The following is a 16,740-nucleotide window of genomic DNA, read 5'->3' on the forward strand; positions in this document are numbered from 1 at the left end:
CAGTCCCAGGGGAATACATCAAGCCCAGAATTAGTCTTTTAGAGTTTGTAAAATGGTGTTTTTACTGATACATTTCATGGTTTTCCCAAATAACTTCTAACACAATTCCTTTTATCTTTTAATTTTAAAATCCGAGCAGCCCTTCATGCATGATTATTTTTCCCTTATGTATAGATGGTATCTAAATAAATCCTGGGACAACTTGATATCACAAGAGAAATGTGAGGATTTTGTTTTTTCCAGTGAAGCTAGAATGTCTGTAGTTCTGTCTGTATACAGAGGTATTAAGTGTTTGACGTAAATAAAATTGCAACTACAATTTGTTAAGGTCTCAACCATACTGTCAACCTCAAGAACTGTTAAGCTGCTTGCATTCCTTGTCTCATTTAATTCTCCTAATAATCTCACGTTGTTATCCTTATTCCATGGCTGGGGAAACTAACACACAGAGAAGGTAAATACCTTGCCCAAGGACATACATCCAGTAAATGATGGAGGAAGGATTCCACATCAGGTAGTCTGATTCACTCAGTGTGCTGATGTTACCTCCTTCTTCAAACAACTTGGTGGCAATATATTTCTAGCAACTTAGGATAACAAAGCCTTGGAAAAATTTAAATTACCAGCCCTATACTAGTTCAGACCTTAGCATAAGAGGACCACACTGAAGAGGGGACCAGTCAGATTCCACCGGAAAAACCTATAAAAGCGATGCTCTAACTTTGTAGCTTCTTTTTTGTTGTACTCAGCGTTAGGGCTTTGTTTTTGTTTGTTTTTTTGTTTTCGTTTTTTTTTTTTTTTTTTTTTTTTTGTTTCAATCCTTCCTTTTTCTAGTTCCAATATTATGAAACACATTCCCATTTCCCTGAGTTTTAGCAATTGCTTTCTGGCCCTCATGTCAAGATCTGGTCTCAAATTAAGAAACAGAACTCAGCAGGTGCCTTTCATGTTCTCTTACATGTCTTAAACAGCAGTCCCAGGAACTATGGGGAGGAGGACAGGGAGAGATAAGGAGCAGGGAGGGAGAGATTTTTTTGAAAAGCCGAGAAAGACTTGTGTCAGGAGTCCTGGGGGGCTCAGAGGTTGAGCGTCTGCCTTCTGCTTTGGTTGTGATCCTGGGGACCCGGGATTGAGTTCCGCAGTCTCCTCTGGGGAGCCTGCTTCTCTCTCTGCATGTGTCTCTGTCTCTGTCTCTGTCACTCTCTCTCTCTCTGTCCGTCTGTCATGAATAAATAAATAAAATATTTTAAAAAAAATGAAAGACTCGTGTTTTTCTTAAGAAGCCAAGCAAAGTCTGACTTATCTCTAGTTCTGTCAAAATGAAAGTTGAGATTCAACTAATGGTTTAGGAGGAAAAAGTAAGGAAAAAGCAAATGGATGGCCATTCTTTATAACAATAATAATTATGATATAGCCACATCACATTGAATGATGCTTCATTGTTTCCAAAGGGCTTTCACGAATATTTCTCCTATACCTCACTTAGTTCTTCCAGCATTCCATGAGGTAGAATTACTCCTATTTTACTATGGCTCAGGAAATGAAATTGCTACCCAAAAGTACAAAATTAGTAATTGGTACACCCTAAGACCTATGTCTTTAATTTCTTACAAGTGTGGGGTTTTTTTTTTTTTCCAGCTCTGTCATTTTTTTTTCCCCTTGAAGATGAGAATTAGTTTAATGTGAAATTTTGTTTTTCTCATCACTTTATCTGTAAACAAACATTGAGAATTATGGCTGAAGTTGAACCTAAAGAACCTGGCTACTCTTCCTGAATAGATCTGAAGCTGGGTGAAATTACATAATTGTTCTATTTGTGAAATGGATTTTTCATGTGACTGGAAGATAAGAGCTTCCTCATGGCTTTGAAATTATGTGGTAGAAAACTTATAGGAGTTACTTTGGACTTTTGTTTTATTTCTCATTGCGTTGAAGGTGAATGCTGTGTCTTTCAGAACAGTCAGTGGTGTGATTTGGAAATAACACTAATCATCCTTCATTTGAATCTCTTCCTCTTTAAGTGTTTTTTTTTTTTAATGTGTGATGTGAGTTTAGTAAATATGGGGTGCTTAGGAAAACAAGTTATTTTGGGCATTGGTATCTGTGCTCCTTGCTCTCATTTGCTGAATAACAAAATTGTGTTTTCTAAAAATATATATCAAATTCTTCGCTTAGATATTTGCATTTTCTTTTCCCTTTGCTGAGGGACCTATGCACATATTTCAACTTATGTGATACATGTAGAGAGAATTTTTTGAAGAATCTCTCATAACCATTTGAGCGCACAAAATGAATGAAGGAAAGCTGTAAGATAGGCAGCCACAAGAAAAAAACCAAATGATTGATTTCTGGAACAAAGATTGTGTTTTGTGGAACATAAGACTCTATCTTCTGCCCAAGGTTTTTCAAAAATTTTATATTTAAGAAGCTTGGAGAGATTTAAATAACAATGTAACTCAAGATCATATAACAAGTGACCTAACCCCAACCCAAGCCCTTAATTGTAGTAGATAGTTAATATTAATAGTAAGCTTCTACTGCTTAATTTCCTTAGAGGTGAGGGTGATGTTCAAAATGGACAGAACCATAGCACTCCTGTTGTCTTGCAAGGCCATACTCTTGGTACATTCATCTCAAGCTCTTCTGTAGATTTCTCATGCAAGTTAAGAGAATAAACTAATATAGTAATGCTAAAGGTCTCATGGTTTCTAATCCACAACTCCTCCTGATCCTGAGTTTTTCTCTTCCCTTCCTCTGCAAGAATGCCTGTCATCATAGCAACAGAACTCAACAGCTGGAAAATTGGAAGACCACCTCGCTCTGCCCCCAACGGAGCCCTGCCTGCAGGACTCATAAATCCTTCCTGCCTTTTGGAGATTTGAAGCTCTGATTTCCAAGCCCACTTTGGAACTTCTAGTACAAGGATGCATTATAATTTAGGAGTTTACTGTCTTGACAATCCTGAGAAACATGGAAACAATTTTGTTGAAAGTCAGACATTACTGGCTGAAGCACTGGAATGATTTTTTTCCATTTTAGAACTGAAAAACATCTACCCCTATTAGGCCAAATGTGGTTCTCCAGTCAGGACTCTGTCCAGAATGGAGTCCATAGAACTACTCAATGTTAATCATTTGAAGGAATGTCTTTAGCTTTTACAGTGACTGGTGTGGGTGAAGTAGTCTGTTGATTTCTTCTAATGCTGAGCTTTCTTTTGTAAGAGAATGATCTTGCAATGTCACTAGATTCATAGTGATGCGACACTAATATGAACAATTCCTGTGTCTTTTTCCAATAGCACTTACAAAGCATCCTCTGTTGCAAAGCCTTTTTAGCTTATGGCATGCTAAATAGATTTTTGGTAAGCACTGTAAATGAAGTTAAGACACAGAGATGGAAAGTTTTTCTAAAACCAGTGGAAGATCCCACATGTGAATCTAGAGTTTCCAATTTCAGATCCCTGAGAAGAACTGAATTTATTTTCTTCCTTCTTAAAAGATATATCTTGAATGCTGTCTAGTGCAGGGAATGTTTGTAAAGAAGACAATATGTACCTCTTCCCCTTCTTAATACCGTTCTTCATCTTAGCACTGTCATAAACACTGAATTCACTATCAGGAATTGAAAACAAACTCTAAATTACAAAAATGATGTGTTTTTTTTGCAGTCTATTAAGTTCAAAAATATTACATGTGAGGATTTATTTTAGATATTTATATCAAGTTTTGATATATCACTGTTTCCATTCTGTAAAAGTGTTGCATTTGACAATTTGTATTAAAAATTTCTCTCAGGACAGGAATTGCCAATTTTTATTTGCAGAATATAAATACATAATAGACAGATGCTCAGATCAAGCATCATTAATTATGAGGAAATGACAGAAAATACCATTGTCCCCTTTAGCCTACTTTATAGAGTTCCCCATCCTTTTTGTTGCATGGTAAAGGGTAAGATTTGACTTGTCACACTTCTCTTTATTTCTGTTTCAACGTGAAATAACTATTCCAAATTCAATTACAGAATTTTTTAAAGCATTGTTTTTATTTAGTCTAGACCCTCAACTTGGAATTGGCCTTCATTTTGCAGAGATGGCATATGTCCTCTAAAACTAGATAGATGAGACAGAAAATAGATCATCACCTAATGATCTAACACTATGAGCCATATTTGCATATATGTAAACTGTTTCCCATAATTTTTAATGGAGCCTCTCAAAAATTTCATCCTTTCCATTTTATAAATAAGAAAAATGAGGCTCATTATTTAATGGCTCAGGGCCACATAAAAATGGAATTCAAATTTAGGTCAATGTAATGTCAGAATCTGCTTTTTATACCACTTTATGTTAATTTGCAAATATAAGATCTATCTATATTTGAACAAGAAATTGAATTTTAAGTCATTTAAAGTTATTAAACTAAGGCAATATAACAATAATAGTGATTGGAGGGGTGAGTGGAGGACTAGAGGAAGTGACAGTAATATAACTTATATGGTCTTAGAGCAGGAAATAATAAGTAATATATAAAATTGATCAAGACAATGGAACACCTACATGGAAATAGCCAAAAGAAGTAAAAACAAATTCTGGTGAGTATTTGTGCTAAGGGAATAGATTTGGGGTTGAGAAAGGGATAAGGTTTACAACTCAACTATTGACTTTCATTATAAGCTTTGAGATGTTGGTACCTCAGTGTTTCCTTTATTATTTGACAAGATTTGAGAAGAATTCACAAAAAACTAAATGTATGATCTAGAATATGTCTCTCATAGTTTATAGGCAACTTATCAAGCTGCCTTAAAATGATGCACTACAAAAGAAAACTGGGATGTTTTCTCAGTCTGTAGCTACTGTTACTAGTAACATGGAATTGCAGTATAAGAGCTTAATTGTCTAATTTATTTTTTTTTAAGATTTAATTTTTTTTTATTTATGAGAGAGAGGGGGGTGGGCACAGACACAGGCAGAAGGAGAAGCAGGCTCCATTCCATTCAGGGAGCCTGATGTGGGGACTTGATCCCGGGTCTCCAGGACCACACCCTGGGCTGAAGGCAGCACTAAACCGCTGAGCTACCCGGTCTGCCCTTAATTGTCTAATTTAATTGTTCAAAGGCCTTCATCTAGATTCTGTAAGAGATAAAAATGTAGCTGCAGTTTGGTCCCAGGCCTCCATTTTGTTACAGTCTAGTTGATGGTGCTAGAGATGAAGAAATCTAGATGGGAAGAAATAGGAGCTCACGTGTTGTCTGTGTCTGTACTCGGTACTTTTCCTACCTTATTTTTGATGGAAAACGTATGCCATAGAAAAGATAAAATATAGGTAGCTACAGAATTTCAAAAAAAATGGTAGAAAATGGTGTTTGCTTGTTAGGATCAAGTAATGCTTCCTGAAGTGGAGCATTTAGGATGAGCCTTAAAAGTAAAAAGGGATTTCTATAGACAGAGATAGAATGGGAGAGGCACTGACATTTGTGCTAATCGAGACTCCTGTTTAGAGATTGTTTTTTTTCTTTTTTTGGTTCATTTTGTATATAAACATTTAGCTAAATCTGTGTAAGCCAGTTACACATCTAAAATGAATTAAAAAAAATAAATAAAATGAATTTTTAACATATTGTTTGCTCAGCTGAAGATCTTTTATTAAATGTAAGCAGTTATCGAGGTTACTTTTAATTGAAACTACTTTCAACTTTCACACAACAAAATCACAATTAAGATTTGAGTATAATCACTCAATCGAGTATGAGAAAAGCTCAAAGCAGTTTTGGAAATAACACAAATTTTTGGCTATTTTTGATTTTTAAAATTGTTCATTATGTTCTCCACATCTTCAGGACTGTTTTCAGTTTCTCTCTTTAATATAACTTACTGGTAAAAAAAAAAAAAAAAAAAACCTTACTGGTTTAGTTTCCTTGGGATTACATTAGGTTGCACGGCAATTACTGAGGCCCAGTGAAGGTGTATTTTATTTTAAATCTTCATCAGTTTGAAACCATGACCTTTTCACCATCTTGCCTCTGCAAAAAGCTTTGTGTTTTGACTCAAAGTCTTCGGCACCTATGACTGTAGAGAGAGCTTTGATTTTCAACTTTTTAGAAATCACATCAAAACTATCGAACTAACAAATAAATATTAGAAGTTCAAAGTAGACATAGAACTTTTGTATTGAAGTATTTTGTCTTGTTCACTGGGCAGTATGTGCTAAAGGTAAAGATTGTCACCTTGAAGGATTCATTTGAAAATGTCCTTGCAGAAGTGATCACTTTCTATTTAGGAAAGTTTACAGAAGTCCTTGTATTACAACATCCCCTACTTTGTCATGTTGGACTTTAATGAATGACTTCCTGCCAGAAGTTCCATACCCCTTATATTGCATTTTATGAAAGTGTGTTTCATATTTCTTCTAGAGCAGAGGAAGGAAAACACCTTATATTTTAGGGAATCTAAATGTGATTTCACAGTTTACCATAAATACTGTTGCATCCTGGACTTTGGAGCTCTTTAACTTCTATATTTTAAGAATTGCATTGATTTAGAAAATTTTATGTTAAATTAATCCCTTACTGGCTTAACATCTGTAGTCTTTAAGTCTTGAATCCTGAACTCCAAATATTAATGTTCTCCACTGCCACAATCTGAATTTTCAATGACTTTGAAATTATAACAATATTTTATGTTTATTGTAAAAAACATGGAGAAGATAAAGAATAAAGCAAAATATACCCATAATTTTATAGGTGAGAAATAACCTGCGTATCCATTTGGACTGTTTTCTTCCTGTCTTTTTTTCTAGTCATATAAAATGATGTTTTTTTTAAAAAAATATATACTTAGGACAAATTTATCTGTATCCTTATATCCATTTCCCCACATTTTCATTATATCTTAAGCATTAAATATTCTTTAAAGGCAGACTATATTGACCTGAATACCTCCTTTATGTTGCTGCTTTTGTGCCTTCTTACACTCCTATACTGTTCTCTAACAAAAAACAATTGTTAAAAATTTGTAGAATTTTGGTTATTAAGAATTGTAGTTATTAATCAAAACTACTTCTGTGTGAATTTATGAGCTCCTGACCAAGACAAACAAAGATAAATAAGTTGGGCTCCTATTTATTAGTCTATTTAGCAAGTCATTTGCTTTTTGGTTTATATAATAATATTTGTCCATGTCTGAAGCACTAGAACATGGGACTATTGGTAAATCCATTTCTCTTATTTCTAACAGCCTGTATTTGTAACTGCTTTGATATGGGGGGTATTTAAGACTGGCAGGAGCCCAGATTGATGTTGCATCTTTACAACTGAGTATATGTGTGACTTTGGACAAATTATTCTTTCTTGTGGCACCTTCTTTTCAAAAGTAGAGACTAAATGAGATGATAGAGTGCATAGCCCAGAGCCAGCCTTTAGGTGGTATTGAATATTCTTATTTATCTTTTGTCTTTGCTATTATGAGGTCTTTGGTTATTGAACAGAACAAAGGCAGCTACCCATAGCAGAGGTTGAGAAGCAGCAGAACTTCTCCCTACTTATTCTGAGGGAAAAACCAAATAACCCATTTTAATTCCTGTTGAGAAGCTTAGTCTCAACAGTTAATTTCACCACGTGCATGCATTTAAGAAGTTCACTGTGCCTGCAGTGCTTGACAGTCACTGAAATGCATGCTGGTGTCCCAAAGAACAGACTTGTGGTTTCCTTCTCATTATTCAGTAGCTGGTTTCTATATAAATGTCAATGTTCCTTTAATACATTAGTATGGATGAATAGTAATGGCTTCCATTTACTGAGCACTGAGCATTTGACAGCTAAGAGCTTCTCATGCATTATCTCATTTAGTCTTCATGGCTATTCTGTGAGACTATTATTATCACCCCTATTTTATAGAGGAGGAAACCAAGATTTAGAGAGATTCAGTGTTTTCTAATAAGAATTTCAATGCTGGTTTGCAGGACTCCAGAATCTGGGCTTATAGCTTTCCTTGAAGCTCCATGGGCCGTTGTTTTATAATTATCACGTAGCTGTAGTCATTCATTCAGCCTACATTTGTTGAGGGCCTACTCAGGGTTAGGTACTGTTCTAGGTATTAGGTGCATGCAGGTAAAAGTTCCTGCCCTTCTGAAGCTTCACTTTCTATTATATTAGGTTACTTGTGTCCATGTCCCTTCTTGAATCAGTATTCTTATATGATAGTGACTGTGTCATATTCTTTTGAGTTTTAGGGATGTAACTGAAATTTATTCAAGGCTAAGAATAATTTCTGGGCTTATGAAATAATTATTTCTACAAAAACATTAAAAGCTAGGGCATGCCCCACTCTATTCATTAGGCCATCTTTTTATTTTAGCACTGGCTTTTTAGCCTTTCCAGACTCCTCAGAATTGGAAATGTTCTTAGTGACTATATTAAGACGCATTTATTTATTTTTTTAAACATTCTTTTTTTTTAATTTTTATTTATTTATGATAGTCACAGAGAGAGAGAGAGAGAGAGAGAGAGAGAGAGGCAGAGGGAGAAGCAGGCTCCATGCACCAGGTCTCCAGGATTGCGCCCTGGGCCAAAGGCAGGCGCCAAACCTCTGCGCCACCCAGGGATCCCTTAAGAAGCATTTAAAGGTTTATTATTGGTAGTGATAAAACTACTTTTTGATATCTTGGTGACTTTGACGTCCTTAAATGTTCTATAGGTGTGTGGAACAGCATTAAAAAAAAAACCCTCTTTAGAATACACCAGAAATACATCAGACAAATCAAATATAAGAGGTTAAATTACATCACAGAATAAATAAAAGTGTCCTGGTGTAACTGAGAAATAAATGAAGTAGCAGGGAAGTCCAAAACTGTGATGGGAAAAATGATACCTTTTTTCCTGTGATAGCAAGAATATTAAATCCTTTTCTAAGAATGAATTATTATAATTTTAGAGATTATATAAAGTATATTTGTTGAATGTCACTTTTTCGCCAATATGAAGCTGAGAATGTTAAATGTCCTTGGCTGGAGGCTAACATGTTTTATTCTTCACCTAGGAAGTCGTCAGTAAATAGTATGAAGTGTGTGGTATTTTAATAAAGTAATTGCCTTATTTTTACATTGGAAATACAATTAAACCTTTTTGGTCCCATAAGGAGCAAATGGCTGGTAATGTTTCTCATTTTTTTTTTGAAAAGTCATTTTTCCAAAAGGGAGGATCATTGGCAAATCAGCTGACTGTTCATTTTAGATTTTGACATTGCTTCTCTTTGGGACCCTAATGCTGGGCTCTCTGATAACCAGTGCAAACTCCATGAATATCTTTCATTTCTTTAGAAGGAGGTGTGGATTTGCAAGGCTACCAGCTGGATATGCAAATACTACCTGACGGCCCAAAGAGTGATGTGGACTTTTCAGAGATTCTTAATGCAATACAAGAAAGTAAGTTTCACTCAAATTTTAATTTGACCGTGAAAGGAGAAACTATTCTAATATTTGGGAGGGTTAATAAAACTAGAAACCTTAAATGACAAGCTTAAAAAAATGTCTTAAGAGGGATACTGTGTAAAATAATTTTGAGACCAGAAGAGATGGTTAGTGAAATGAAGATTTAATTTGTGAAACTGAGCCACATAGTATTGGGGTCTTTGAATAAGCCTGATGGAAGAACTAGAGTTCTATATTTAGAATATTGTAATATTTATAAATCACTAGGTACTATAATATTTTAGGTTTCTTGATTAATCATGATCAAATAAAGAATTTTTGAGAATACTATTACTAGAATATTATTCCTTTGCTCAGATATGAGTAGTAAGAACTAAATGTTGATACTAACCTAAAATAAAACCTTTATTCTCGAAAATGGTGTCTTGAGTCACTGATGATGGGCTGTGAACCAGAAGTGACTTCTGTCTTCTAAGCATTTTCATTGTTTTCTCTTCTTACATTACTTTGTTTTATAGTTTTTACTAAGAATTTTGTCATAATCAATACATTTACTCTAATTGTAGATTTAGCATTGAGGATGGATGAGGTGGTATCATAGACTAAGTCATTCACATTCGTGTTTTATTATTAGAGCTCTAATACTAGATAGTAATACTCTTTTAAGATCAAGTAGTATTCTACAGTATTGCACTCGAAGGGGTTAGATCTGAAGAGCACTGCAGGAAGAACCACTGTAATTTTTTGCTACTTTTGGTTTTGTGACACTGTATTTCTATACTAAATTTTTAATGAACAACTTTAGGGATTTCCATAACAGTTATTCCCTTTTGTCATCAGACTGCCTTCCTGACCTTCTGAGATAATTAATGCTTTCACTTTATAGGTAGGACAACTGAGGGTGGGAGAAGTTACATACCAAGGTAATATGATCAAGAATGGAGACCAGGAAGGAATGGAGGGTCTCCTATCCCTCATTTAATTTCTTTCTGAATGTGCTCAGTATGAGGTTTAAACACATCAAGGGGAAGGATCCTGAAATTGAAGATGAGGCTGGTTCTAAAAGAAATATTTTTAATGAAAAATACAAGAGGACCAGCTATTCGTTCTGCTTGGGCAATCCCTTCATATTAAGTTAATGAATAACAGAGAAAAAAATCTCCCCAGGAGATTAAAAATCCAATTAATAGACATTGAAGAGAAAATAATTTTTTCATGGAAAGTTATAAAATTCTGTAATTACCTCATCTGATTTGAAAGATGATAGATTATATAGTATTGAAAGGATTTTTTAAAAATTTTAATAAATGATAAAAGTTGGCTTCTATGTAAGTGTGGGAGATGAACTTAAAATTTTTTAGGGCTTCATGAACTTATATCAAAATGAATTAAATGTTCAGGAAGTTATTTTTTATAGTAAATTATGTTAGCATATCTTACTAAAGGCACATTCATATATGATAACATTTATTGTTTAGAATGGTGAGTGAGTTCTTTAGAAGTTTATGAATTATATTTAAATTTTAAAATAAGAAAAGGGAAATATACTTAAAGTGCAAATCAACTTTTTATAGGTTTTTAAAAAATATTTTATTTATTTATTCATAGAGACACAGAGAGAGAGAGAAGGAGTGAGAGAGACAGGCAGAGGGAGAAGCAAGCTCCACGCAGGGAGCCCGACATGGGACTTGATCCTGGGTCCCCAGATCACACCCCTGGCTGCAGGTGGCGCCAAACCACTGCACCACTGGGGCTGCCCAACTTTTTATAGGTTTAAGAATTTTCTAATACTTTGGAACTAATCTATTTTCTTGTTAAAAAAATAAGTTTTAGGGATTCCTGGGTGGCGCAGTGGTTTGGCGCCTGCCTTTGGCCCAGGGCGCGATCCTGGAGACCCGGGATCGAATCCCATGTCGGGCTCCCGGTGCATAGAGCCTGCTTCTCCCTCTGCCTGTGTCTCTGCCTCATTCTCTCTCTCTCTCTGTGACTATCACAAATAAATAAAAAATTAAAAAAAATAAGTTTTATGCTCTATAGGTTTGGGAAGCTGCCTACATGGCCCGAGTCATTTCTGGTAGGAAAGATTTAGGCCATTTACCTACCTTCAGTTTCACCCTACATTCCAAATATGATTCAGATATTTAACAGGTTAATTGAAATTTCTAAGTATAAAAATACATAGTTTGGTTCTTCAAGGGACTGTACCTTAGATTATTGTTTATAGCAAACTTTGAGAGACCAACTTACAAAAATTTAAAAATATATAGGATTTGGACATCAAGGAAATTCCTTCTTTCCTACAAACGTTTTTGTTAAGATAGAAAGTTTTCGTTATTTTCTTGAAATTTTGTGGACGTATATGTATGACCTTTAAGATCAAGCTAGAAGAGAGAATTTGAAACATTTTTTGAGTGTCTAAGGTAGTCCAGCCATTATTGGTAAGTGCTCTTCCATATTCTTTTCTTTTCAAATTAAGTTTTATTTAATTGAGAGAGAGAGAGAGGGAGAGAGAGAGCGCGCGCACACACATGAGCAGGAGGAAGGGCAGAAGGAGAAGCAGGTTACCCACTAAGAAGGAAGCCAGATGCGGGGCTCAATCCCAGACCCTGAGATCATGACCTGAACCAAAGGCAGATACTTAACCATCTAAGCCACCCATGTGCCCCCATACTACCTCTTTTCATTCTTAAAACAACCCTACAAACAATAGTAGTTTCTGTTTTCTCCATTTTAAAGGTAAAAAACTGGTTATGCCTCCCCAGAGCTATATGGTTAATATTCGATAGTCAGTATTTAATCGTATGTTGGCCCTTGTTTTGAAAATGAAAAATTAAATAAAAATGATTAGAAAAAATGAACTACTCTGGAGTTTTTTTTTTAATATTTTGTTATGTGTTGATGCAAGAATTCTTACTCATGCTTCTACATTGAAAAATATGTTTACATTTTCTTCTCTGGTGCTTATGCCCTAACAATGGCTTCATCTGTTTAAAAGAGTAAGTCCTATAGTAGCTGGCCATCCAAAAATTGTTTCTTGGCTTCCCTCATAACAGTTGTATAGCTTGTAAGGAAGGAAAGAGTTATTTTATCCATTCATCCATCTATCCATCTCACCTGTCATGTACTAGGCAGGCACTATGTTACACATAGTATTTTAACGTGATGGTGAACATCTTGGTGCACAGTTCAGCTCAAAAGAAATTAAAACACAGATCACATTTGTTCTGTGGTTCAAAATGAAAACAACTTGATTGCTTTGAGGAAAGCATTTATATATAGCCATATAATGTAAGGCTGTGTGTGTGTGTGTTGTGTTTTCCTTGATGTACTTCCCCCCCCCCCCCCCCCCCGCCGCTCTGTTCCCCATTTCAAGATGGCAACTAGGTCCCCTGAACTCCTTTGTTTCAGTAGAGCTCTGTGTTGCCTGAAGTTCAGGGCTTCTGTTTCTGAAAGCCCAGGCTTCTGAGTGGCTAATGCTTAGTAAAGACCAACATACACACAGAGACAGCCACATAGAGAGACAGAGGGAGAAAAGGAATTTCTTGTCCAGGGCCCTTAGATTGTCCTGCAGTGGTAGCATGGCTTCCTGTGGGTGGTGGAGAAAAGAGAGATGACTGGTCGGGAGCCTGCACCTGAGCCATCTGAACTGCCAGCCTTGGCTAAGATTCTCCAGCCAGAGGAAGGAGCAGATCTTCCATAATTCAGGGCACTTTGGGGGCTCTGGGAAGGTGGCAGCTTCATCTTCTGGTTCCTTTGTTGTATCTCAAGTACCTTAAGCAGAGTATTGGGTATAGTAGTTGCTCAACAAATTTTGTTAATGAACGAGTGAAGGAGTGAATTCTTTTTTTTTTTCCACTTGAATTTTTTTTTTCATTTTTTATTTTATTTATTTATTTATTTTAATAATAAGTTTATTTTTTATTGGTGTTCAATTTGCCAACATACAGAATAACACCCAGTGCTCATCCCGTCAAGTGCCCCCCTCAGTGCCCGCCGCCCAGTCACCCCCACCCCTTGCCCTCCTCCCCTTCCACCACCCCTAGTTCGTTTCCCAGAGTTAGGAGTCTTCCATGTTCTGTCTCCCTTTCTGATATTTCCTACCCATTTCTTCTCCCTTCCCCTCTATTCCCTTTCACTATTATTTATATTCCCCAAATGAAGGAGTGAATTCTATTCTAGACTTGTAAAGTGGGTGGCTCAGCAGTAGTAGTGTGACTTGGAGATCTGAGTGGTCTCAAATATTCTGCTGTTTATAAAACCTCCATAACCTTTTACAGTCCTGCATAGGTGAGGTAGAGGGGTGAGGATGTTGGCAGGCAATAACTGGAATTAAATGGTCTCCCAGGCCCATTGGAGTGGGGACTTAGAGACAGATTTAACTTGATGTAATGATGACGAGGTCATGAGGTCAATTCCTACTCTTAAGTTTGCCTAGTAAGGTTCATACCCTCTAACAGTCCAAGGATTTTAGTGCCTACTATATTATGTACTATAATATCAATTAAAAATATTCTGCTTTTTTTTTAGTCACCCAATTTTAAAAATCTGGACATTTTTGTGAAGTAGACATTTAGAAATATTTCATTCTAAAATTAGATTGAGAATTTGAAGCTCTATGGTGCATGAAGCAGGTGATTGTGTGTATGTGTATGGGCATTTATTATATTAGCAAACCAATAAGAAAGATATCATTCAAAGGTTATACTCAACCTTTCAATTCTTGCTTTAAATTATTAACAGTGTCCAGCCTTTTCTAGAGATCATTCCTCTCCCCTCCCCCCATTTTTTGTCACCCATCACCCCTCCTGCTTTGTCCTTAGTTTTTCTTTTCTTGATATCTAATATATATAGATATAGACTGTGGAGACTCTCACATGGCACTCATACCATGGCACGTTATTGTGTTATGTAGTCCCTTAGGTCCTAATGAAGGAGAGAGAGCAAAAAGCAAAGTGTTTGAAATAGGAACATGGATCCTGGAAGGATCATTGCTATCCTGTAGTCTGACCCTCTGTACTTATATATGTGTCTATATAAATGCAGTGCCGTTCCTGCACTGGTGGCATTCTTGTGCTTCTGTGCCTGTGGAGACTGAGTCATTTCTCAATGACATCCAGTGAGTCATTTTGAATCCAATTTCTTGAGCCCTGATTTCCAATTTTATTTTTAATCCATATGGTCATGCTTTTTCAAAGGGGAAGATGGGGAAGAGGGAGGTGCTGACATATATTGAACACATAATCTTGCCTGACAACTCTGTGGTTGACCTTTTACACATATTATTATATTTAGTCTTGAACTCTATTTGCCTTAATTTCCACATCTGATAGAGGGGGGCATAGTTAGAGTAAATCTAGTAAATCTAGTAAAGCCCTCAGTATGGTGCCTGGCAAATGGCAAGTACTGCATAAATGTTGGCTGTACCTTGTCATTCCTCTCAACAATCCTATGTGGTACATTGTATTATTCTCACCAAAAAGATAAAGACGTTAAAGCTTGTCTGAATCCATATTCTTTCCAAAGAAGGAGAACAAGCTATGGTCAGGAGAATCTGAGACCTTTGATGCAGAATATCATTGGCTTCATTTCACATGGTGAAAAGGTAACCAAGGCTATTGAGCAAAGCTTGAATTAGGTACTTGGTTCTTTTCTAAGTATCATTCTCAGGTCATAAGAGGTACCATTATTATCTGCCTTGTTATAGAAGTAATCAAGGTCTCTGTCCTTTTCTTTAGAATGAAGTAGTAGAAAGAAAAACTCTTCATAAGAAGAGTCCATAGGACATGCTGTCCCAGGAACAAGTCAGTGATGTTTGCCCTGTAACAGACTGTCCTGTGGGTGCCCCATGCTATTGTCTATGTTTTTTTTTTTAATAAATGGTACTATTACTGAGCCAGGAAATGCCAATGAAAATTTTTTAATAACCACATTTTTAAAAAATGTTATAACTTCTTTCTTTTTTCTTTTTTTTTGCGAAGATATATTTTAAATTTTAAAGTATTTCAAGGGAATCTCTGGGTAGCGCAGTGGTTTGGCACCTGCCTTTGGCCCAGGGCGTGATCCTGGAGACCCGGGATCGAATCCCACGTCAGGCTCCCAGTGCATGGAGCCTGCTTCTCCCTCTGCCTATGTCTCTGCCTCTCTCTCTCTCTCTCTCTGTTACTATCATAAATAAATAAAAATTAAAAAAAATAAAGTATTTCAAGTAAACTGCCCATGGCAGGAAAAAAATGCTTACTTTCGTATCTATAACAATTAGAACCCTAGCTTTCTTTCCCTGGGTTTTCTTTGGAGAGGTGTTAGTACAGCCATTTAATTGTTGCTGTAATGCAGAGGTTTCCAAACTTTAAAGCAGGTGACTGAGTTGTTTGGGAGTAGCTGGGGGTAGAGGGCATAGCCCACTCAATTTCCTCTTTGTCCATTCGGTGGCCCCTGAAGCTCCTCCAAAAGGATTTTGGGGTTACAGGAAACACACTTGGAAAGCCACTGGCCTTTGGAAAGGAATAAAACTAGCTAAAGGAGGATCTATGTCTTTTCCAATTACTTTATTTGGAGTTTTCCAAATTAGGCCCTTTTTTTTCCTCTCATTGGTAAACCAAACAGTGTCTGCCTTAGGGACGTTATAAGATTCATTTGAAGCATATTGAGCAGAGTCCTAGGCTTGCTGGTATCATACAAATGTTTAGTGTGTGGTCTTTAAAATTCCAGCCTAAGGTCCTCAAAGCTGTGCTGAGTCTGTGTGTTTCTCTGAATTTCTAAAAACATTTCATTTGATATATTAAATTTTTTAAAGTGTCAGACTTGTTCAGTGACAGATGTAAAGTCTAGGTTTATTCAGATAAATATTAAAATGATGACAATATAGTTGGATGACAGTTAAAGGACTTCTGTGCTTGAAAGCCAAACATGGCTTTTTTTTTTTTTTAGATTTATTTATTTGAGAGAGAGAGAGAGAGAGAGCACGAGCAAGTGCATGAGTAGCGAGGAAGAGGGCGGGAGGGGCAAAGGGAGAAGGGGGAAACAGACCCACTGAGCAGGGAGCCCAACACAGGGCTCTATCCCAGGACCCCAAGGCCATGACCTGAACGGAAACCAAGAGTTGGATGCTTAATGGGCTGAGTCACCCACGCACCCCAAGCCAAACATGATTTAAGAACAGTAGGATGCTTTCCACAGAAATAAGGAGCCAGTTAGAAACAACATGGATTTAAGGGTAAGAACTCGGTTAGATTTCATCTCTGTCACTTACTAGCTGTGTGAGAGACACTTACTTACATAGTGTCTCTGAACATGGCTTCTTACTCATAATCCCCTT

At 36.4% G+C, this 16,740-nt stretch overlaps 1 protein-coding gene across 10 annotated transcripts in view; it reads left to right on the forward strand.

The window, feature by feature from the left end:
* Window positions 1–16,740, forward strand: part of ANO4 (anoctamin 4) — a 403,411-nt gene that overhangs the window by 184,544 nt on the left and 202,127 nt on the right. For 9 of the 10 annotated variants that reach the window (XR_012005974.1, XM_072773292.1, XM_072773290.1 and 6 more), the window contains one exon: window positions 9,315–9,419. The exons of the other annotated variant lie outside the window; for it this stretch is intronic. Coding sequence is in view for 8 of the 9 variants with exons in the window: in XM_072773292.1 (XP_072629393.1) it covers window positions 9,315–9,419 (105 nt within the window). In the remaining variant the exon portion in view is untranslated. The remainder of the gene's footprint in view (window positions 1–9,314; window positions 9,420–16,740) is intronic. 10 annotated transcript variants of the gene reach the window in all.

This window comes from Canis lupus, chromosome 13, assembly GCF_048164855.1.
Source record: "Canis lupus baileyi chromosome 13, mCanLup2.hap1, whole genome shotgun sequence".
NCBI classification, from domain to species: Eukaryota; Metazoa; Chordata; class Mammalia; order Carnivora; family Canidae; genus Canis; species Canis lupus.